General features: G+C 34.6%; 1 protein-coding gene across 1 annotated transcript; it reads right to left on the bottom strand.

The window, feature by feature from the left end:
- Nucleotides 1-3,488: 3,488 nt before the first annotated feature.
- On the bottom strand, nt 3,489-5,708 carry LOC113695501 (beta-amyrin 6-beta-monooxygenase-like). Its single transcript, XM_027214625.2, has 3 exons — nt 4,623-5,708; nt 4,065-4,252; nt 3,489-3,954 (listed from the first exon to the last, which is right to left on the bottom strand). The coding sequence occupies exons 1-3, from the start codon at nt 5,557-5,559 to the stop codon at nt 3,661-3,663; spliced, it is 1,419 nt and encodes a 472-aa protein (XP_027070426.1). The 5' UTR covers nt 5,560-5,708; the 3' UTR covers nt 3,489-3,660.
- Nucleotides 5,709-24,403: the final 18,695 nt, after the last annotated feature.

Raw genomic sequence — 24,403 nt, 5'->3', positions numbered from 1 at the left:
GATTGTTGTATTTTTTATATTATTTAATATATAATAATATTACATTTTTATGTTAAAAATAAAAATGATATACATAAATTAAATACTGGACTATAAGATTATTATAATATATTTGTATATTAAAAATTTGAATACGTATAATAACAACAAAATGAAATCGCAAAAAATACAATCGTACTGAATTATTGTTGGATGAATTGGATTCCACACCAATTGACACATGCCATTGCACGAGGCAATTTGCAGCTCCAATCTGACCGCGCTGAAGTGTCTACATGGAGTCGATTCATTTGAAATTAAGAAGAAACAAATTACAGAAAGCAATTTTCTATTACCACTTGGCTGCATTGAGGGGATCTAGTCTGGTTCACACGATTATCTAAAACAATGTACACGCGCGTTCTGGTTTAATTTCATGACTGGGCGCAAACAGCTTTTGGAATTGGCCTTTCCAACCACGCTTTCTCCCCCGGTTTCCTTGGAGGTGATTGCCACCTATTAAACTAGTAATTTTATCCAATTTTCAGAACAAAAAAGTTTTATCCTAAAATATGATTAAAAGAAACATGAAAGGTAAACTTTAGAACATGGGCAGTTACTTTTTTTTTTTTTTTTTTCGGGTTTGGAGGCCAATCTCCCTAGGTTGGGCAGAGATTTGCCCCAAAGTTACCCAACAACAGTAGTATGTAAGGGGTCGAATCTGGGATTTTACTGTAACTACAGACGACCAGTTCCTGAAAGTTATACAATTCTAACATGAGGGGATTTGTGCACTTAGCAAACTAAAAGATGATACAGAAACACAAAAGAGAAATTGTGGGAAATTGTGGTAGCAATTCTTGGATACTAGAAAAGAATCAATGTGAATTGATTAATTAATACATTAATTTGAGAACCAAAATATTTTCTGGTTTTTAGCAATGAATAAAAAGTGTCCTCGGAAGCCTTACTAACACAATGCACGTGTGAAGAAGTCATCTTAATTGGATATATAGTTAATTGAACCACTTCACCACTCTGCTTATTTTGTTTTTAATTTCTAGAGCTTACATATTTGGTTGTGAAGCAACTTATCTTTCTTAATTAAAAAAAAATAAATTAATAGTTTTCAAGAAGTAGAGAAAACAAAACAAATGTTCAAAATATTTTCTGCTTTAACTATTTATTGTGTTTTGGTTTTCTATTTTGTTAGTGGTTTTTAGAGTTGTAAGATTAAACACTCATATTACTTTAGCTAATTATTGTATTGTTTTCTTTGTTAATCTAATTTTATTTTTCTTTTTTTTCCTATAAGTACAGCAAAGTTAGGTTACTCTATATATTTGAATCTACCCTACAGCTTAACCGATTAGCAGTTAACCAGTTGAATAGAGTTAGGATATGAAATACAATTTTGCTGAACTATTACCTGTGATTAGGACTAATGAAATTGCAAATGAACTAGTTACTCGCTCCATGAACACCTTTAATCCTAATGGTTTGCTCTTTAAATTTTTAAAACATAGACAAAAGTTTTTCTCTTTTACAGCAGAAACATAGAGTTTGCTTTCGGATTAGCTTCTCCGATCCACGCCTCGCCGAATGGATCCGTGAGCGGATACTGAAGGCAGCTGCGTCACTAATTTTTATTCGTTTTCTATTTTAGTTGTATTTTCTTTTCCTTTTTTTTTTCGACTTAGAAGTTGTATGTTATAAATAGGGATGAACTGGGGGATTTCTTTTCAAACTTTAATCGATTATTATCAAATATCCTTAGTTTTTGTGGAATTCTCTTGAGATTTCTCAAGCATAAATGTTCTTTAGGAAAAATGGTCAATTCATCCCTAAACTTTTTTCTAAAGTCGATTTAGTCCCTAATTTTTATTCTTGGCCAATTGCTCCTTAAATTTCATTTTTGAATCCAATTAAGTTCCTTTGTAGTGGCGCCACCACCTAAAAACAATCGAATTTCTAATTAAATAGTTAAATAAGGATATTTTGGGAACTTCATGTATGAATTATAATCACATTGAGTAAATTTTAAAAAATCATTGATTTTTGGGGTATTTTTAAACTTTAAAATTGATTTAAGATATTTTTAAAATTTTTAATTAACTTCTTAACTCTTTCCCTACCTCACCTCTCCTTGCCACCGCCTCCATTTCCTTCCCCTCCTGAATGTTCTCGTGCTGAGAGTTACTCAAGAATATTCACCTCATATCATCCATTGCAACAATTGAAAAGGCATTCAACAAATTCAAAATGCATTCCAACAACTGATAGATAGCCCCTTTCTACTAGCTACCAGTTCCACCGGGTCTTGTAGCAGCACAAGCAATTTGCTTTGAAATTAGTTCGACAAATTCAAAACATCTTACACATCTACAGACTTATCTAGCTTGCAGAATTCAAATGAGCTAGCGAGAAGTCAAGAGCTGAGGGAGCAGGGGTCCTCAAATTTCATTTGTTCGAATATAAAAAATTATTGTATTTCTAACCTCTGTAAGTCGCTGAACAACATCATGAAAAGTTTGAAGTATTCTAGGACGAAGCAACATGAATTTTGTAAGAATTTGTTAGTGAGCAAGACAAAGCTATATTATTGTGTGGGCTCAAATATGTAGAAGAACAAGATGATTTTCAGAAATTGTGAAACTATTAGTATGAAAGCCGAGGACATCAGCAAAAGGCCAGAGTGATGATTATGACAGTGCACCAATTGTTGCTAACAAATGCTCCAGCAACGATTGCGCAAATGGCTGGGATCTTTTCTCCATCAACCAAGCCATAATGGTAGCAAATGTGATAAAATTTGCATATTTATGCTATTTTTACTTGAGCCAAAAAGCATTTGCAGATTTTCCTCTTCAACTTTCTCAATTACAATGTAAACTCAAAGGTTGGAGAAAGAGGGTGGGAAGATAAAGGCAGGAGGAGAAGGGTAGGAGGAGAAGGAGGAGATGGGTGGTGGTGATGGAGGTTGGTAGTGGAGAGAGGAGATAATCCAAAGTTTTCAAAATGCTCTTGTTTAATTATTAAATTAGGAGCCAAATTGCTTTTAGATGATGGTGCCGCCATAGAAGGTTTTAATTGGACTTAAATTTAAGTTCATGAATTACATTATTCAGGAATAGAAACTAGGGATTAAATAGACTCTTGAAAAAAGTTTAGGGGCAAAATTGGCCATTTACCCCATATTCTTTAAAATCTTGGTTAGCTTCAGAAACCATTCCTATAACAATTTCTATCTATCTGCTTCCGTGTCAGTTCTTTAGTTTGCTATCAATGAAATTTCTTCTGGTTTAAGAAAAAAAGAGGAAAAATAAATCTGACTCTCCATTTTCTATTGTTATCACAATTTGTCCACATCCTCCCTATCAAACTACTCCAAAGACTTATCCACCATATTTCCATTGGAAAACAAAAGAGGACAAGAAGAAAAACTGAAAATGTGTTTGTGTCAAACAACAGATGACATCGGTTATCTCATGGAAACAGGAACGGTCAAATAAGATAGTGCAAAATTAAAATTGATTTATGAATTCTATACTCTAGGAATCCATTATTTTTGAAGTGGTTCAATACTTGGGAAACAGCAAGAGAGGACATTTTCTGTAATAGGCTACAAGTACACCCAAATCCCCAATGCCAAACATATTAGCCAAATACTATGATTAAGTTTTAGTGTGGTTGCAAACGCAAGGGGAGACCACTAGCTGGATAAGGACCAACACGATAGAGGACCTTATCGTCTGGAATCAACTTCTTCAGCTTAAACTTTCTCACGACATTATACATGTATACGAGTATCAGGAATCTGGAATAGTCCTTTCCTGGGCACATTCGCGGTCCAGTTGAAAATGGTATAAATGTGCATGGTGTTGGTCCGTCACCTTCAAATCTCGTTGGATCAAAATTTTCTGGTTCAGAAAAGTACTTTGGGTTTTTGTTTGTTGTGAATGGGCTCCAAAGCACCTGAAAGTACAATTATCATGAGTGATCAATTGTAGGAGCATCAATCAATTCTCATTACTATTTGTAACAGTAATTTGTCCCGGTAGATTACAATAAGTGTTGGTGCTTACTTTCCATCCTTTTGGAATAGTGACACCTGCAAAGTGGATGTCAGTCTCGACCTCCCTGAAGGCTCCTGTGGCAGGTGGTGCTAACCTCATAGCTTCGCAAATCACATTCCAAGAATACTTCATTTTTTTAACGTCTTCCCAGTTTAGCAGCTCTTCAGGATCTTTAGACTTGGCAATCTCCATGTGTTCTGCATATCGCCAAAGAAGCTGCTAGTGTAGGTGTTAAAGCTTTCAAGAAATGCGCTGATTAATTAGCCTCTTTAAGAAGAATATACACTAATGCATGGCTGATCAAATCTGGGCTGAGAAGGGCTATTAAAATTCCGAGGGACCAGTATATGTATATCCTTGAGAGTTCTTCTAATTTGTGCCTACTGAGTACCAGTTTATACCGACAAGATTTCAACAAGTCATCAGCAACTTTATAGGAAACAGTACGTTCACTACACACTACACAGGGAGAGATGCTATAATCTTGAAAAATTCTTGAAGTGTAGTATATCTCGTACCGTATAATTGAACTTATAAAGAATTTTTTATCACCAGCTCGTAATATACCTTTATAAACCATGTCATAGATATGGGGAAGCTCTGCAAGATGTTTCAAGACAAAGGTGATTGATGCACTGCCGGATTCATAGGTGGGAATCATCAAACTTACAAGATAAACAGCAAATTCCAAGTCGGATAACAAATGGGCGTTTTCATCCAGCAGCGTGCGAGACAGTACGTCCGAACCTGCTTTTTCCCTATTCTCTAAAACCATCTTTTTTCTCTCTAGAATGATCTTCAAGAATTCCTGCTTAAGCTTATCAACCTCTTTCAAAGCACGATTATAAGCGGTGCCGGGCAAATTGATGGGCAATGAGTAGAAAGCTTGCAATGAGACCGTGAAGGAGTCTGAAAATCTTTGAGCTTGGTCAGGTTCCAGACCTAGCAGTAATTTGCATGCCAATATAAGTGTTATCTTCTGGGATGCAGGATGGACCTTTACAACATGGAAAGGATCCCAGTCAGTCTGTAGGTGTTGCCTTGTCAAGGAATCCATGATGGGTATGTACTGTTTCAAAGCTTCAGGCCTCATGATTACTGCTTGATGAAAGCCCCGGATTTTTGAAAATAAATCTTTGCGTGACTTTCCAGGAGAATCCACCCAATTCAAAAACATCAATAGTGAATCGGGAAGCCAAGGACTAACGAAATCGTTTGCAGTGCATAATAAGAACTTGTTCCCAGCTGCACCACAAATTACTGCCAAATTCTGTCCCATCAATGAAGTTGCGAATACTTGGTCGGAGTATTTTTCCATTCTTTGATGAATAAATTTTTCAGGGCCACTCATGAGAAAATGGAGTGTCTCTCCAACTAGTGGGAATCCAGATGAGCCTGGTGGAAGTTTGCATTTTTTAGACTTAGAACGGTGGCAAAGAAAGGGAACAGAAATGGAAATGAACACGACTAGGAGGGAGAGGAAATATAGGTAAAAGGCCTCCATGCATCTCTCTTTCACTACAACACTGAAAAAAATTGGTTAGCTTAGTGTTGTTCACTGAAGTAGGGCTCCAGTAACGTATATAGTTGATGAACAAGGTGGTGATGGTAGATCTATTGGGGAAAGGATTGAGTGCAGTTGGAGTTTTGTAGTTGTATTTTTACATTATTTGGTATATTATTACCCTACATTGTTGTATTCGGCATAAAAGTGGTTTGTTGGTATTATTTTCCGTTTTCAATTATTGGTTTGTTGGTAAGGATAATTGTCCAATATGGAGGTGATAAAATAGATGCTCGATTATTGGTTTGTTGGTATTATTTTCCGTTTTCAATTACTGTTTAGTTGGTATGCATAATTGTCCGATATGAAGGTGATAAAATAGATGTTCGAATATTGGTTAGTTGGTATGGATAATTGTCCAATATGAAGGAGATAAAATAGCATGATACGGGAGGAATATATGATTACGCGCAGAGTTGAGGAATCTTTAGGCTATAATATGAACTTGAAAAAACATGTAGTTGACAAAGAGGATATAGGAAGAGTTATGTAAATCGGCAACCCAAACATCCACCCATTCTTTGCAGATTGTTGATTAATGATTAGTCACTGGACAGTCTTAGTATTCTAATAGGAGAGTATTGAACTGATTAACATAAAGTATTGTGTTAGGACATTAATAATCCTCCCTTACTAACATATTACTCCTTACTTAAGAGATGCTTTATAATTTATTCAAGGGCAATATAAGTAAATAAAAAAAGACATTAATCCTCCCTTATTAATATACTATTCCTTACTTAAGAGATGCTTTATTTTTATTTTTATTTTATAAGTAAAAGGTCTTGAATATATATAGATGCTCCTACTTATAATCTCTCTCATTTTACCATCTAACTCAACCCAACCCTCTCCCCACCTAAATTTGCTATTTATTTCAAGACTTTTTTGTTCCAATTTATTTTTCATCGACATGTCTCAAATCTATACATAAATGGTTACATGATTGAAGTACATATTTAGATGTCAACTGTGTAACTAATTTAGATGTGAGCATGTCAAGTACAGTTTAAGTTAGATTGACTATATTCAGACTCAGAATTGCTAAATTTTAGATTCAAATCCAAGCCCAAACCCAAAAAAGTTTGAAAGAAGAAATAGACCTTTACAGAGGAGGTTTTTCCTCTCTTCCAAATTTTAAAAAACTTAAATATCCAATTTTTTTGTAAGCATAAAAACTGTTTACTGTGTGTAAAAAATATTAGGAGTTGATCCCATAGTGAAAATTGTCAATTACCAATTTTTTTCGAACTGCTTTACTATTTGGACAATCACAAGTACAAGAAATTAAATATACACTAAAAATATATATTAAAAGGAAGTAAAAATAACAATAAAAAGGCTTCTAGAGTTATGGAATTTCCAACTATTCTTGCAAGTGAAATTACTAACTCATTGAGTGTTATTGTCTTGGCTAAATTATAACGTAATTTTCTAATATATGTGAAACTTACTTTAGTAACAAATCAATTACATGTATAACTAATTCATACCTACTCTCCTAATTATAAAATTATCTACTCATTAATTTGTGTGAATTACATGGCACGAGCCACCAAGGTGACAAAGGTGCTACTCTGCTCTTCTGAGTGAACTTCTTAGTTTAGTACTTTCTTGAATTAGTGTTAAATATCAATTCTCATTGCAAATCTTACATTTTGAGATTATCACAATTAATAGTCAATTAATCATGATTGGATGAGCAAAAGTGTTAAATAACTTGTTCAAAATAATAGCATCAAATAATTAAACAAACATCACAAGCAAGATATAGAAAGTTCATCTATAACACTATGCATAAACTTTAATAAAACAAAATGAAAATCAAAGAAACTACCAAACCTGTATTAAAGATACTTGAAATCCTATATAAGAAAGAAAAGGATAGGAGAGAAGCCACCTTTGTTATATGAGTTCAAACTCTTCATCTTTGATCCTTAAATCTTCATTCAAATATAGTTTCAAATACAAGAATGGATGTAAACTATCTATCCTAATCTAACCTAAACTAAAGATCTAGGAAGTTCTAGTGTTAGATTTGCATTTTTTGTTGCCTTTTCTCTCCATTCTCTTAGCTTTGGTTCTTGCTATAAAATGTGTTTGTACTGAGAGTACTATGGCCAAAAAAGCATTCTGTAGCTTTAGATCTCCAGCCACAAATCTACAAATCATCCCTCAAAAGGCGTAAAATTATTGAGCAAGTTGTGCAAGTTGAGCTGCACTTTCCGACCACAATCCGGCCTCGGATTGGTGCTTTTGTGTTGGGCCAGATTGATGCCTTGTCTTCAAAAGCTGCCTGCCATGGATCCATTAGGTGGATATCGGCCCTTCAGTATGGATCCATGAGCGGATCTTCTTTGTTAGCTTCTTTCCTTCTGCGCATTGCATCTGTTCAGCTGTACGCTTCATGCTCATTTGAAAATCATTTCAAGTCACCAAAAATCATTCAAATATTTCTTCACTTTACGTCAATTGATAATTAAATCATTAAAACTTACGAAAATGTGAAATTTCTACACTTAAATTCATAGATATGTAATTTTTCTCATTTCACCACAAATGCAAAATTCAAATAGAAACTTAGTTGTTTGATTTCTAAAATAGCTAAGACACACCAAAACATAAGTAATAAAATACATTAAAAACTGCAAAATAAACACTTACCATTTGCCCATTGTGATTTTGGTGTTAATGACTATCTATGGATACTTTTATTATGTGCAATTAAGTATTACTATCTTAAGAATTAAAAATTGAAAGAAAATAAATTTTTTAATAGGGAAAATGGCTAATTTCGTCCCTGTACTTTTATACTTGTGTCGATTTAGTCCCTTTATTTTATTCTTGGCCAATTAGATACCTTAACTTAAAATGCAAGTGCAATTGAGGCCCTTTGCGGCGGCGCCGCCAGAAAATATCAAGCGGGCGTGAAATTGACCACATAATAAGGGTTACTTTTGGAACATCACTTATGGGACTCTAAGAAAGCCAAATAAAATCATACGGTAGCAGAATTAAACTCTGAAATCATACCAAATTGAAAGAGACTTATGTAGAAAACAATTAGAGTTATAATCCAAGAGATATTTGGGCAAAATTCCAGTGATTGATGATGGACAAGAAAAAGGAGGCCGATGGGATTGCAACAACAGACAAAATGGGGTGCGAATCGAGCATGAAAGGCAATTTCGATGAAGGTTGCAGAAAAAAATGGTGAGAAGGAGGAGGAGGAGGAGCAGCAGCAACAACAGCTCAGATTTGGGGATGACAGGCTCTTGCGATTGGGAGTGGTGGGTGGGTCAGAGAGCGAACCATTGGGTACGAGGTTGGCAATCCATTTGTTTGCAGCCTCAGTATAGTGCACTCCGTCCCAGCTGATGATTCCCCCGGGCTCTGCACAGGAACCTCCGTACAGCCGTTCACAATCCCTTTGTTCCCGCACCACACATCATTCTCCAACCCATGAATGCCGCAGCAGATCTTCGAAGCCTCCTCAAATCCTGTCTTGTCTTTTCCAATTTCAGTTTACTCTTCTTTAGTACTCCTTCCTAATTCGATTGGTCCTAGCTACTATACCCCCCATATGTATATATATATGCATCATCTGATATGCGCTTGGGTTTTTCACTTGTAATGTCCACTGGGGATCCCCCCTTTCACTTGTAATTATGGACAAAATTCCAGTTTGGTATGATTTCAGAGTTTAATTCTGCTACGTATGATTTTATTTGGCTTTCTTAGAGTCCCATAAGTGATGTTCCAAAAGTAACCCTTATTATGTGGTCAATTTCCCGCCCGCTTGATATTTTCTGGTGGCGCCGCCACAAAGGGCCTCAATTGAACTTGCATTTTAAGTTAAGGTATCTAATTGGCCAAGAATAAAATAAAGGGACTAAATCGGCACAAGTATAAAAGTATAGGGACGAAATTGGCCATTTTCCCTTTTTAATATAAAATAAATATATCTAATTATTATTTTTAAATAGAAAAATTATCAGAGAATATTACTGCATGTAAGAATTAAGAACTAAACTCATAAAGTTATATCAACTATTTGTATTTCCTTCAAAAATTTCATTTGCATCCGGTGTCCAATCTTGCATGTCATTAAAATTCCTCCATTTTTCTCATTTTGTTGTACACGTGTATGTGATTATGTATCAGAAATTGCGTGTGCAAATTAACCACTGAATGTCATTTTACGATTTAAAAAAGAACAGAAAACGTTGATAGTTTAAACTACTTTACATAAAAGTATTTTTGTTGGTAGTGAAATATTTAAAACATACTAAAACTAGACCTCTTAGTTAATAATTAGAATTTGCTTGTTGCTTTAAATGGGGTATGGGCCTGGTTCGAATCTATGTATAAAAGTTTATAAAATCACATCCTATCTACACCAGTGATTCCTTTTTTGGGTCTAGGTCAAAATAGGTTTTCAAATGCAAAAATTTTAACCCAGACTGGTGAAACCGCATGATAGGTTTAGGTTAACTTGACGCTATTGACATGCCTAAATGTAAGAACCTCTGTTGGTGGAATTAATGGAAAACTTTCCGTGGAATGGGCAAAAGAGTCATTTAAGATAGATGACCAATTTAAAATGGAACGAAGTTGAGTGAACAAGATGAGACATTTAGAAAAGGTTAGTGAAGACTGAAGCGTGCTAATCTTCCCATTAATATGGATCTCTTTGATAGGCCCCCATGACTACTAGCTAGGACACCTAATTTTTGCATAATTTACCATTATAAATACATAATCAAGTTTTTGACCCCGTTTAACTTGATTTTTCTAAAGCTAACACCTAAGCCCCCATGTGACGCACACTAGACATACCCTATTAATATAACAATAATTAGATGACTCTTTCTTTGGATTCCAATGCACTTCATACTTGCATATATGTTTCCGTCGATTCACATGTTACTAATGCTATTGCATTGGAATGTGTTATAGCTTCATTAAAGATTTGCAGATGTGCTTCTTTGACTTGCATTTTGTTGATACATACTACATGTTGGAAATATTGTAAACAACTAATCTGAACTAAACAAACGTTGAGATTTTGAGGCGTGAAAAACACTTTTCTTAAGGTGTTATTAGCTTCTATATTAGGCAAATCATCTCTAAGATATAGCAAAGTCTAAGACCTATCAATAAAAAGTGATTTAATTATATCAAAGTTCTCATATTTAAAGAATTGAGCCACCTATTCAAGATACCATCAAAGGATGCAATCGTTATTGAAAAGAAGTATAGGTAATTAACCATTTAATAGAAGTGTCTGTTAAATGTAACTTAACTACATCTAATTAATTACCTAAAATATTAATTAATTAGCACCCTTGCCAAGATGTTTTATATATCTTCCAATTCATATTCAAGTGAGTGAAATATAAATTGAAATAACTTTCCCACCACACTTTCCCTCCAAACTAATATTTGAGACAAATTTGTTAAGGAAAGAAGACAAGGACATATATAGACAATGAACACTCTATTCTCTTTCAAAATTGTTTTGGACTTATATATGTATATATGACTCAAAACCCCATTCTAACACGAGGTCTTACTCTTCTTTACTTCTGTCGCAATTCGTTTTTTTTGGGTAAGTTAAAATTTATTCCCAAGTAATTGTATGTTATAATCAATACAATAAAACGGATCCACAAGGTAGGATTAAATAGACAAAGAGACGTGAACAACCAAAAACCAGCCAAAATTACAATCAAACAGCAGTTAAAGCCGAAATATGGATTGAGACAAGTTTCATTCCCGTTGCAGCCACATATTGGATTGAGACTTAGTGATCCCTGTCAAGCACATCAGCCTACTTCCCACTAAGGAGCACACTTGTTTCTGTAGACTTATAGCATCAATGCAAGTGTTTGTGAATATCCTTCGATTTATTTCATTCCAAACACAATAAACTGCAGTAGGTAGTACCAGTTTACGCATCAAATTTTGGAAACTTTTGGCTTTCAGTCATGGTGGCCCAACTAATAGTCTCCTGCCAACTACCTTCAAACCATATGATATTGCATTTCTCCAATAAATACTGCCATAATCTGTAAGTGAACGGACCAGAGAAAAATAGGTGATCATAACTTTCAACGTTGGCACAACAAAACACACATGAAACTGATGCAATAAAAATTAATTGCAATTCCTGTCATACGCAATGACGATACTTGTAATTGAACGACAACCACTGAGTTGATTGGTGGATTTTTTGTCAACTCTTAGGGTCCGTTTGGTTGGACTGAATATATTATTTTCCTCCATAGAAGTCATTTTCCTGGAAAATCACTTCCTTCCCTATAATTTTCCAGTGTTTGGTTATTTAGTGAAAATATTTTCCAAATTTCTTTTTTCATCATTTTCCGGTGTTTGGTTTGTCAGTGAAAATATTTTCTGATATGTTTGTTAATATGTTGCAAATGTTTTTCTACTTTCAAAACATTCATTTGATTACAAGTTATTTTTAGTTTCTATCCATTATAATCATATTATCATTTTTATAAAATATTTATTCATATTACACCATGAATTCTTAAATGGAATTATTAATGATACTAATTAATTGATTTTTTATCTTCCTTTTTAAAAAAAACATTAAGGGGAGAAGAGTCTCTTTTATCAAATTGGATGCCGCAACATTTTTTTTTGTTGTCTCAAATCAGTGATCCTAAAAAAAATTAAATAACCTCTGCACTAGAGGTAACATCTTTCGTGAAATGAACTAAATAAAACACAAGTTGTTTGGATGTTTGGTAACTTTGCCAGTATCTTTGCAAAACTTTGACCATTGCAGCAATCGATTGCAAGGATACAGCTGCCTAATTGAGACAAATCTGGGTATCTTTCAAGATCTTCAATGGGAAATATAAAACCAAAGGAGCAACGAGAACTTGCAATGCTTAGATGCCTCAGTTCCTTCATCATCCAGATTGTGTTTGCCAACACAACACAAGTTGTAGCTCCCTTCAACTGAAAAGTTTCTAACCTCGAGAGTTTGCATATCGCTGACGGGATGGACTTTACACCACATTGAATCACCAAGTATCTCAAGTGAACCAGCAATACTACCTCCATTGGAAAGTTCTGACCAAGATCATAGTCCCCTAAGTCCAACACTTTGAGAAGTTTAAATATCCGAAACATGAATGAAAAATCATGCTTCTGTTCAAGCACAAAAGGAGTCTTAGGAAAGAAGAGCAAACAGCGTAAATGAGGACAGAAGAGCCTCGACTTCTTAAAGGCCATTGCATCAGCATAGATACCCAACCTGCAGTGGCGGAGCCAGAAAAAAATCTTAGTGGGAGCAAAAATAACACTAAAATTTTTTATCTACTCTTTTTTTAATTTTTAAGCAAAAAAAAAATAAATTCACCAACAAGTACAAATTATATGTATATTCCATGAAAAACATAAAAAGACAAACTCAAAATTATTAATGTAATAATCATGAGGTTGACATGGTCCCTTTTGTAAGTAATATCTCCGAATTTCATCTTGAAGGTTTGGAAGATAATCCCCAAATTTTTTTTTTGGGCTGGATCCGCAGGTAATTCATCTAAGTTAATCCCCAAGTAACTTCTTTTATTATCATTTTTTGCACTTTCATTATCCTTGGCTTCTTCTTTATTAGATGACTCTTTTTCCATTGATTTCTTCTTGAAATATCTCTCCATAGCTAAAGAAATTAAATTCAATATATAAGATACTAATCCAATTAAAATATTAAATGTACAATAAAATCTAAGAACTATTTTACAAGTTAAAGTTATTTATTAAATGACTTATTTATTCATTACTATATCAAATCATTAATCACAACATATGAACCTAATCAAGTTAATTAGATAAAAGGATCCATACAAGAATAATTTAAAAGTTAAAATATATGTCAAACGGTCCTCTATTCATCATTACATTAACTCCAATATAAGAAACTAATCAAGGAAAATAAAAAATAAATTATAAATCCATAAAATCACCATTTCACAAGTTAAAATATTTATCAAATAACCCATTTATTAGTTATTACATTAACTAATCAATTTTCAAATTTCTTTAAAACAGTAATACTCTCATGCTCTAGCAATATATTTGCAAACAAATTTAAAATAATAATAATAAGAAGTAATTGTTTAGAACCTGATTTTGATGGTCTCCTAAAGTTGGTAAAAAGAGCTGCAAATCAGTGGCGGACCCAGGTCCCAAAAGATCAATTGATTCTGATGCAATCTCTAAATCGAATGAAGTGATCAAGAGAAAGAGTAACAAGCTTTGGTTGTGGAAGAAAAAGTGGCAATCGTATGTTGGCGAGTGGGGACAACCAAAAGCTAGAGGAGTAAATGGAACTTGGGGAGTGGGGACAAAGGAAATAAATGATTAATAATGATTGGATGAAGTAATAAATAAAAAGAGTTGTTAGTTGGGTGTGGAAGAAGAGCGGTCATCGGTTGTGAAAGGAAATGGGGGACCAGAGGAGTAAATGGAACTTGGGAAGTGGGGACTAAAAGTAATGACTAATATAATTGGTACTTGGTCCTGTTGGGGGGAAAATGGGGACCAGAGGAAGAAAGTGAATGATATAAATTTTATGATCCATTCTTTCACATTTTTTTAAAAAAAATTCTAGGGGCACCTTTAAAATTATGTCAAAATTATAGAACTATTATAGGAATTTAAGGGGGGCAGTGGGGGCCCGCACCCCCAGTGCCCCCCTTTAAATCCGCCCCTGCCAACCTGTATGGGTTGTATGGTGCAGTAAAAGTATAAAGCTCATCATACCCATGTAAAATATGCAAAAAACTTTCTTCTTTGGCTTTCCTGATGACAAATTCATGTAACAAGTGATGAATTTGGCAAGTTTTCACCCCATATTTGCTGTTTCTGCTTTTCTTTTAAGTTTTTTCTCCTTTCACTTTTCCCCCCTAGTTTAATTTCAACGAGTGAGGACACCATTTCATTCCGGATTTAAATATTGTCAGTTTTTATTGTGAAGTTTTTTTTCATGCCTTTGCAAAGTAATCAAATGCTGTAAACTACTTTGCTGCTGTCCTCATATGGGCTTCTGCTGAATGCACTTTTGCAGCTGCAGTAGCGGATAAATTTTGGGAATTTCTTGAATCCTGCCTACTGCCAAGAGATCATAATGTTTGGCATGTGATAAGAGCTGCAAAGACATAAGCTGCATTCCTCTACTTCAACAGACCGGTAAAACATTGACATCATATCAGTCCCAGCCCCAAAGCTGTGAAAGTTGTGTGAAAGGAAAATAACTTCAGAATGATAGATAAGGAAGTTATTTTCATTCTCTCGGCGTATGTTCTTTTCCATTGGAAATTATTTTCCCAAATTAATTGACAACCAAACAACGAAAATTGTGAAAAATGTTTCCGGAAAACATTTTCCACCCAAACAAATAGACCCTTAATACGCAACATTTTGAGATAAAAAGAAAAAGTCCAACTCCTAATATTACCCTCTGCTATTAATTTTGTGAGTGTAACGTAGTGTTTGATTGCAAGGAAAAGTATGAAAATGCAAAAATTAGTCTGTTATCATTTCTTTTATATTATCAAAACCTCAACTTGAAATTAATAGATCTAGGCGTTCCACCAGTTTATGTTTGTAAAGATGACAAATTAGAAATTGATAAGTGCATATTTTACATTTTTCAGTGTGTTTTATTTGTTAGTTTTGGTGTGTTTTAACTATTTTTATAACTAATTAACTAAGTTTCTAGTGAAAATATGTATTTTGTGATTTAAGTGGTAAAAATTGCATTTCTATAGATTTTAATGGTGAAACCTTCATATTTTTGTATGTTTAATGATTCAATCATCAAATGGCATGAAATGAGAAGATGATTGATGATTGATGATGATTTGAAGTGATAAAAAGAAGACATGAAGTGCAAAATACTCAAAGGATGAAATGCAAATTAAACAGCTTTGACACCTTGTAGTATTTTGGTTATATCTTGAGCTACAAGCATTGAATTGAGGTGATTTTTATACCATTTTGAAGCTAAGAGATAGACATATATTTGGCATGAAGATATCGAAGTCTATTTTAGTTGTTTTCCTAGTCAAAAGGTCGAAATACTGAAGTGCAATTTCATTGTAGAAAGCTAAAATAGAGTTCTGACCATTTGAGGGTATTTTGGTCATTTTTTGGTTTGCAAATCTCCAATTTGGATAATTCTTGATGCATTGGAAAGCTAACTCAAAGGGCTACAACGTTCATGTTTTGTAAAAGAGCTAGTTAAGCTTCTATCATTGAGAAAATATCAATTGAAATTGGACTAAAAACAAAACAAAGATGAATTCTGCCCAGAAAGTGCAAATATGTAGAAGCAATACATGGGTAGGCAATACGTGACCTAAGGTCGCGTTTTCAAGTCGCATATTCATCATTTTCTGCTACAACTTATTCTTTGTTCGCACAACCTTTCTAACTCATCTACAACTCAAAATTCTGACTGTATCTGACCAAGAAGAGTGTGGAAACTTGGAGAACAACTCTTGATGACTTCAAAAGCCAACTTTGCCAACTAAAAAACAACTCACCTTGGGCTTGGATTCTCTATAAATAGCAGCCTTTGGAGAACATTTACACAACTTTGGAAGGCTAGTGAAAGTCACCAAAAATATAGTCTTCACTAGAATTTCCTTACTTCATTAGTTAGGGTAGTATAGTATAGTTAGTGTAGTTTATCCATCTTGTATCTATAGTTAGATTTAGATGAAGATTTGAAGAGCAAAGATGAAGAGTTAGAGCTCATGTGACAAGGGTGACTTCTCTTCTATCACTTTCTCTTTTGTATTTAAGTTCATGTTTAACTATAATACAAGTTTGGATCTTGTTCTTTATGTTTAGTTAAAGTTTATGCCTAGAATTATGGATGAACTTTCTATATCTTGTTAGTGATGTTTACTTGGTTATTTGGTAATATTATTTTGAGCAAGTTATTTATCACTTTTGCTTTTCTAATCTTGATTAACCAGTCATTAATTGTGATAATCTAAATGTGTTAAGTTTGCAATGAAAATTGGAATTTAACACTAATTCAAGGAAGTGATAAACTTAGGGAGTTCACTCGTGAAAGTAGAGGTGCATCTTTGTTGCTGACTTGTTTCATATAATTTCATAGAAGAAATAAACTTGTACTTAATTCATAACCATGAGAGTACGTATGGCTTAATTACAAGTATATTTGATTCACTACGAGAGTAGGTTTCATATATATAAGGAAATTACATCATAACTAATCAAGATAATAGTATTCACTTAACCGGTAACTTCACTTACAAGAATAGAAGTGAATTCCATACCTCTAGGAGTTTTCTATTATTTTTTTTTACTTTTATAGTGTAGATTTAATTTCTTATACTTGTGATAGTCTAAATAATAAAAGAGTTTGAAAATCACCGGTAATTGAAAATCTTCCCTATGAGTTCGACCCTTAATACCCTATACTCAATCGTGACTCGTATACTTACAAAAAATCGCGTGTGGGGTATTTAGGAACTTATAAATGTAAAACTTGACTGTGAAATGAGCTAATTATTATATGTATACCCCGCACTCGTCAGAAATTATTAGAACCTTGACATATTTATATGTCATCTTTGAATGAGCATCTTCGTCTGCGTTATATGAGAAATCCATGACATTTGTCGCAGTAAGAGTGATTACAAGGAAGAAAATAGAATCAAAATGCCTACACTTTCGTAAAGAGATATTGACTCTTTGTGTGCTTTTCTTTACAGGTTCGCAATGAATTGCGCAAATATGTTCCTATTAAATATAGTTTTTGCGAATTTTATGAGGAACACGACGTGTCTAATTTTCTTTGGAAAACATTGTACTCGATTAGTTTTGAGAATATTATGTGGAAATGCCCTTGCTGCTTTCCAAGTTTTGTTGTCAACATTTAGGTTCAATTCATGTTCTTTTTATTATTAACGGACAAAAGGTTCATTCTAGGTTCTACAGAACATGTCCAGAGTGTCTCTCATTAAAGTAGTGCTAGTGTCAAGATATAAGTTCAATGCATGTTCTTTCTATTATTGTCAAACAAAAGGCTCTTTTCTAGGTGCTATAGAACATGTCCAGAGTGTCTCTCATTAGAGTTGCTAGTGTCGTGTTTTATCTAGTGTTGCAAATGAGTCGAGTCGAGTCGAATTTTGATCTAATTGAACCGAGTCTCGACTCAATTGACCAAGTTCAAACTCTAGCTCGTGTTTGATGATCTTTCAATGTAAAGTTCGATCTTGAATTCAACCTAAAATTCAAGTCTAGACGAGTTCGAGCTTGAGCTCAAACTTAAAACAATTAAAAATAATTATTTTATTTTTAAAAAAATGAATAATATAGTAATTTTTTCTCAAAAAATAATAAAATATTAGGAATATATATAATTTCATTATATATATAATCGAGCAATCTTGTGAGTTAACGAATTGAATATTTTTGAACTCAAACTGGAGCTCGAATTCAATTCAAGTTTAGTGTTGAGCAAGCTTGACTCATGCTTGAACTTTTAATCTTTGCCTTATTAAGTATTAAGTTTTGAGTATTGTATTTTTTTATTAAAATAAGTGGGGGATTGTTCGATATTTTAATAAAAAATATCACATGTTTATTTTGAATTCAAACACAATAAGTTACAAATTCTTTAATGAATTTTCAGTTACAAATTCGATCATTCAAAAAGTGTAACTTATGTCTTAAAGTGTAACTTACAAATTCGCTGTGGAAGTGCAAACCATCAGCTCGCTACTTGTCCAGTCCTATCACGAGATGGAAAGGGGAATCAGCAAGCGACGAAGACTAATTCCGAACCGGCCAAGGTGGAAGGGACCAAATCTAAAGTAGCGGGTCGAGTGTATTCATTGGAACCACAACAGGTCCCCGATTCTCCTGAAATTGAGGAAGGTATGATTTTGGTATTCCATCGATTTGCGGAAATCTGAGTAGATCCCGGTGGTACTCATTTATTTGTCAACCCCAATTTTGATGGACGAAATAGATACCACGCCTGCTTGTCTGCCCTACGACCTGAAAGTAGTATTCCTATGGGGAAATCATCGTTTGAGCATTGGTATGGGTTGTAAGGATCGCAGCGTTTGGGTAGGAGAGAGAATAGTGTTCACGCGGAAAAAAAAATGGAAAAAAAATCATGGGATAGAAGAGGCTACCTGGGAAGTGAAAAAGGAATACCCTGAACTGTTTGTGAACCAAGGTGAGAAATTTCGAGGGCGAAATTCTTTTAAGGGGGAGAGAGTGTGAGAACCCGTATTTTTTCCATTTTCTAGGTTTCATTATTTTTCATGGCTTGTTTTCTGCATTTTCGTGAGTAGGAAAAATTTCTAGATAATTTTAAGGAGCAGATATAATTTTTAGATGATTTTTCTAGTATCGAATAGTTTTTGAGAAATTAAGAGCGTATACCGGACGTGGGACCCACTAGTGCGAAAAGTTCGGAAAAATTCGGCCTACTAGATTAAGTTTTGGATACTGGAATTAATTTACCGGGTGTTAAGAGATAAATAAAGGTTGCTATTTGGATTGGTGTGAGAGGGAACAAAGAGATAGAGTTGCATTAAATAAAGTGACACGTGTCACTTGGAGATTGGATGAGACTTTTGACTACTATTTCATGTCTTACCATTTGACTTAATAAACTCAAAATTTACCAAAAAAATTGCTCCATTTCAAGCTCTCTTGGCCGACCACTTCAAGGAGAAAAGAAAGAAAGAAACTCTCCAAGTTCTTGAGTCCATCTTGCTCCAAATCATCAAACCAACCATTTAATCTTGCAATTTCTCCATAAAACCTCTTCACTTAGTGTTAGTGAGTTGATTTGTGGAGTTATTTGGAAAGCTAAGAGGACATATTGCTCTCTCTCTCTCTTGTTTCTAAGGTGAGTTGAGAAGAACCACTCTCCTTCCTTAATTGATGCTTAAATCATGATTAGTGGTAGTAGGAGATGCAAGTTTATGGATTATTTCTTGATTTGTGGTTAAAGTGATGAAGTTTTATTATTTTTGGGGATTTCTCTGTTTTATATGAGCATGATTGTGTGGCTATCTATGATGATTGGAAATGGTATATAATGACTCTAGAAGGTGGAAAAAGTGGATAATTGCAACCAATTTCTGGTTTGGAAGAAATTTTAGAAAGTTAGGGTTTTATTGGGAACATTCTGCCCGAATTTATAGCTCCTAGTTAGAGGCCTAATTGGCCTTGGATTAAAACATTAAAGTTGTAGGGAATGATATTTTAGAGGTGCCTACAAAATTTCAGGTCAATCGGAGTAGCGTAGAATGAGAAAAGTCGAAATTACCCTTGCTGTCCTGGTTTTACCCTAATGTAAGAATTGCGCCTGTAATTGGTTGTTTTGGCTGGAATTTCTTCGGAATTGATTATTGAGGTCTTCTGATGAAATGTATCCCTATTTCTTAGCTTTCATCTGGTTTTGGAATTTCTGGATTTGGACTTAGGTAGGCTGAGTTATGATGTTTACACTAGAACGCGTTCTGTGAATCTGTTTTTCCGATTCTGGTGTAGTTTCTTGCATTTTTGACCTGGTTACACTCGAAACTGGGTTAAGTGACCTTCTGTAATATTGTAGCCCTATCTTTTAGCTTCGAAACGGTGGATCTTGTACCTTCATCCGATAATCGTAGTACCTTTGGTGCCATTACCGCAAAATGAGGTCAAAAACTGTTTTTTTCAGGGTTAAAGCTAAAGCATTTCCGGATTTTTCTGGTTTCCTCTATTGTTTGTGTATGCTTAGGGAACCCTATTTTGGTAGTATGTAGAATTGGTTTATGACTTGTAATCGAGTCTTATGGTGTTTATTTGAATAGTTTAGGGCTTGACTTTCATATCCGGTCATTTCCTAGCTAAATTTTGTACTTGAATGCCATTAAGCCTAGTGAACGGCTTTTGGGAATGAGATTATTTTTGTACGAGATGTTGGGACTGATTTGAGGAAATAATGAAGCCATGATGGCTGGAAAATAGGTAAAAACAAGGGATATGCTGCCGAAATTTTTCTTGAAAGCTAGTTAGATTTACTTGTGATTTAAACGAAGAGCTTTTGGGTTGTTTGAGCCTAGGTCTTCATGTTACCTTTTCGTTACCAAAAATCATGTTTTGCACCCTTGCTTTAGTAATTATTTGGCGAGGCATACGACTGGTAGTCGAGCCTCACATGTGCATTCTGTATACTCGATTTTGAAAGTGGAACCTTCAATTGTTTTCCTTGGATTATTTTAGGGTTTCTTGGTGATTAAAGCTCTCTTTTGGGAGGTATCTGCACTGACCCGGGTGAGTGTACTACTCACTTATGTGTTACTATATAACTTTGATACTTGAACTTGATGAGTTGAATGTTGATTGATTGAAGTGAGAGCGTACTTTATCACTCTCACTTATTGTTTCTCATGTTATTGGAATGTCACATGAAATGTTACATGAAATGAAAGTGCTTGACTTGGTGTCGATTGGACGAGTATCCAACGACTACAATTGTTATCATTGAGCTCAACCCCATTGGTAGTTGATTGAATCGAGCCGGCGAGGGCTTGGTCGTGCCAATTAATGATCCTTGGGGAAAGTGTTATATGGAATCTTGTAGTATGAGAGACTCTCGATTCCGGTATACTCGAGTAATACCACAGTGCAAGTGTTTGGAGTTCGGGCCTGGTTGGGGGATGTTAGGTGGAAGGAATGGGAGTGAAGTGAAGTCTACGGTTGGTTACTTTTAAACATTGACGGAGAGTCAATGAGATCCGATCAAGAATGCAAACGAGGAAAAGGGCTCTTGAGAGCCGCCCGTATCCTTTTATCATCATTATTGATGTGTGTCTTTATTTACTTTTGATGAATTGGACTGAAAGCTTGATGCATCTATGAACTTGGTTGCTTGAGTAGTATTATCTCACTGGGCAACTAGCTCACCCCGTTCCTTTTGTTTTCCTTACAGGAATTTGACTGCTTATGGAATGACTTTTGATAATTGGTTGCCGAATGAACTAAATGAATATCCCTTTTGTATAGTTTATGAGTTGAAACCCTACATGTGCCTTTGGGACCGTTTTCACTTTTATTTTGGCAACCGTACATGTATTAATTTTTGAGTAACTTTCATATTCTATTTTGGCTTGTAAACGCTGAATTTGATGTTGTATATGTATCTTTGATGTTTGGTTGGGTTCTGACGGGTCGGTTACTATTCATGGCCGACTCCGGATTTCATTTTTATTTTGGGTTATTTTGCCATTGTGACTTGTTTACGCGCGTTATAAGTTCCGGAACGCAATAGCCCGCTCTAATCTGCACCGTTAGTCCTGGCGAGAGTTGGGCAGGCAGTCCGCTAACCCCTTTGGTTCGCCTTAGGGGAAAGTGGGGCTGTCACAGTTATGAATTCATTTAGTGAATTTTTTTACCATTATAAAATGAACCTAGACTTTTCAATTTGTAGTTGAAATATGAGATGTTATGTGACGATCCCACCTCCCTCTAGAGCGTACCCAAGGGTTTGGCGGACCGCCTGCCTAACTCTCTCCAGGACTCACTCACTAACAATCTTGGAATAGTCTGTTACGCCTCTAGATTGACATAAAAGTTCCATTCAACCAAGAATTTCAACTTAATTTACAACCCAAAAGTGAAACATAGGATTACAGTACCAAACCTCTAAAATACATTCCATCTATAAAAGTACGAGTACATGAAAATTATACACCCTAGTTCATGCTTACTTGCTCCGGTCTCCACTAATGTAAGGAAAACAAAACTAAAGGAATGAGTTAAAAGCCCAGTGAGGTTCCCAAACAAGCAATCAAGTAGAGAAACCATGGAAGTATTGCATTTAACAGTTTGAACATTTTGCACAATAATAAACACTCATTCAAGAAATAAACATTCAAGCATTGGAAGGATAGTGCTCACTTGGAGCCATCATTCAGTTATTCAGTCTCCGGCCATTTCTCTTATTCCTCCTACATTTGAAAACATTTAAAGTGAAAACTCCTTTAGTATTCATTTCATTCAATCGGTCATTTCATTCATTGCGTTTCATTTACTGGACAGTTCTCCACTAGACTTCGTGGTAATATTCGAGTATACGAAAATACTGTCCCAGACTCACCAGCTGCCCGACTAAATCCTCTTTTGGCTCGAGTTGACTGGCAATGAAGGGCAAGGGCCCAGTTCAGCCAAAGGCTTACATTCATGCACAAACGACATTCAATCATTTGATCATTGAAAATTTTACGTTCACTTAGGTCGAGTGCGATAAAGTACAGACTCGCCTATTGAAAATTCATTTAACATTCATTGAAAAGTATTTAACATTCAAGCAAACATTCACAACAATCCACATAAACATTAGAAGCACAACATACAAGGAACATTCACTTTTTAAAGTAGAACAACGCTAAACATTCAACTCCGAGTCGTGCTCGTTCCCATCGTTAAACCCAAAAGTAACTAAGACAAATATCATGGTTCGATCATTCAAAACTTAGGTTAATAAGGTAATCACTTTAGCATTAATCATGAGTCATACACCTAATCTAAATTCGGCCTCTCAAAACACAAAACTCAAAGACAAACTTGAAAGCCAATCGAAGAATGTCCAAGTGCATTCTAGGGTTATGGTTCAAGTAAGTTATTAGTTTGAAAAGAAAACACTTGGATGCAAAAGGTGTAAGAAACCATGAGAGAAAAATTATATATATATATATATATATAACTCATGAAACTTAGCAAGACATACGTAAGATATACGCACCACTATTAGAAGAAAACAATCAACCTCAAGTCTAAAGTTGGGCAAACGAAACTAGAAAGTATGAGTAAGATAGAAGAAACCATTACTTTTTCCCTTGCTTTACACATGATTTTTTAGAAAGTAACAAAAATTTCAGCAGCACTTCCTTTTATTTTCTTAACTTTCCATCCAAACTCAACACCTATATTCATAGCAATCCAACGTCAATCACAACCACAAATTATAGGCTATAAAGTACACTTACTTAAGGCCACAAAACCATCCAAAATCACACCAATTAAAGTTTACGACCTAGAAAAGTTTTCCTAAAGTTTTTCAAGTCCCACTCAATTCATTTGACAAAATTCCCAGCTTTGGTGACATTTTTTGAAAAAGCATAACTTGAGTTTCGTAGGTCAAAAAATCACAAAATTTACACCATTAGAAAAAGACTCGAAGCACTAACAGGCTTTAGAAAACATCTTGATGAAATTCAGCTTATAGAATAATCAAATTTCAGTTCAAACTCACTACTGTCTCATGTGCAAAAACATAACATTCATGGTTTTTCAAGAAATTTTATAGATTTGATGGTATTTATAGGAGTTGAACCAACCCATGATTTTTACATCGTTGAAAGCTCTATGAGTATATTTTCAAACGCAACAAACGGAACTCAATTTCGACTTTCCTATACGGAGTTATAGTCAATTTTCCAAAGTTGCGCAGACCCTCCTACGAAAATTTCCAGCAAGCAAACAGTTTGAAAAACTAAGTCTTTCCCCTCTTAAACCTCTTTGATTTTGGCTCAAAATCAACATACATATGAAGAGCAAGGTTTTAACAAATCTTGGTTTGATTCGACATTTATGCAAGATATTTGAGTGAATTTATGTATGTTCATAGTAATGAAACTTAGATCCCATATTTCCTCATGATTATGTGAATTTTGGATCGTTTTGATGTTTGTTTAAGTTC

The sequence above is a fragment of the Coffea arabica genome, chromosome 6e, assembly GCF_036785885.1.
Source record: "Coffea arabica cultivar ET-39 chromosome 6e, Coffea Arabica ET-39 HiFi, whole genome shotgun sequence".
Taxonomy (NCBI): domain Eukaryota; kingdom Viridiplantae; phylum Streptophyta; class Magnoliopsida; order Gentianales; family Rubiaceae; genus Coffea; species Coffea arabica.
This window is presented reverse-complemented; position numbering and strand designations above follow the sequence as displayed.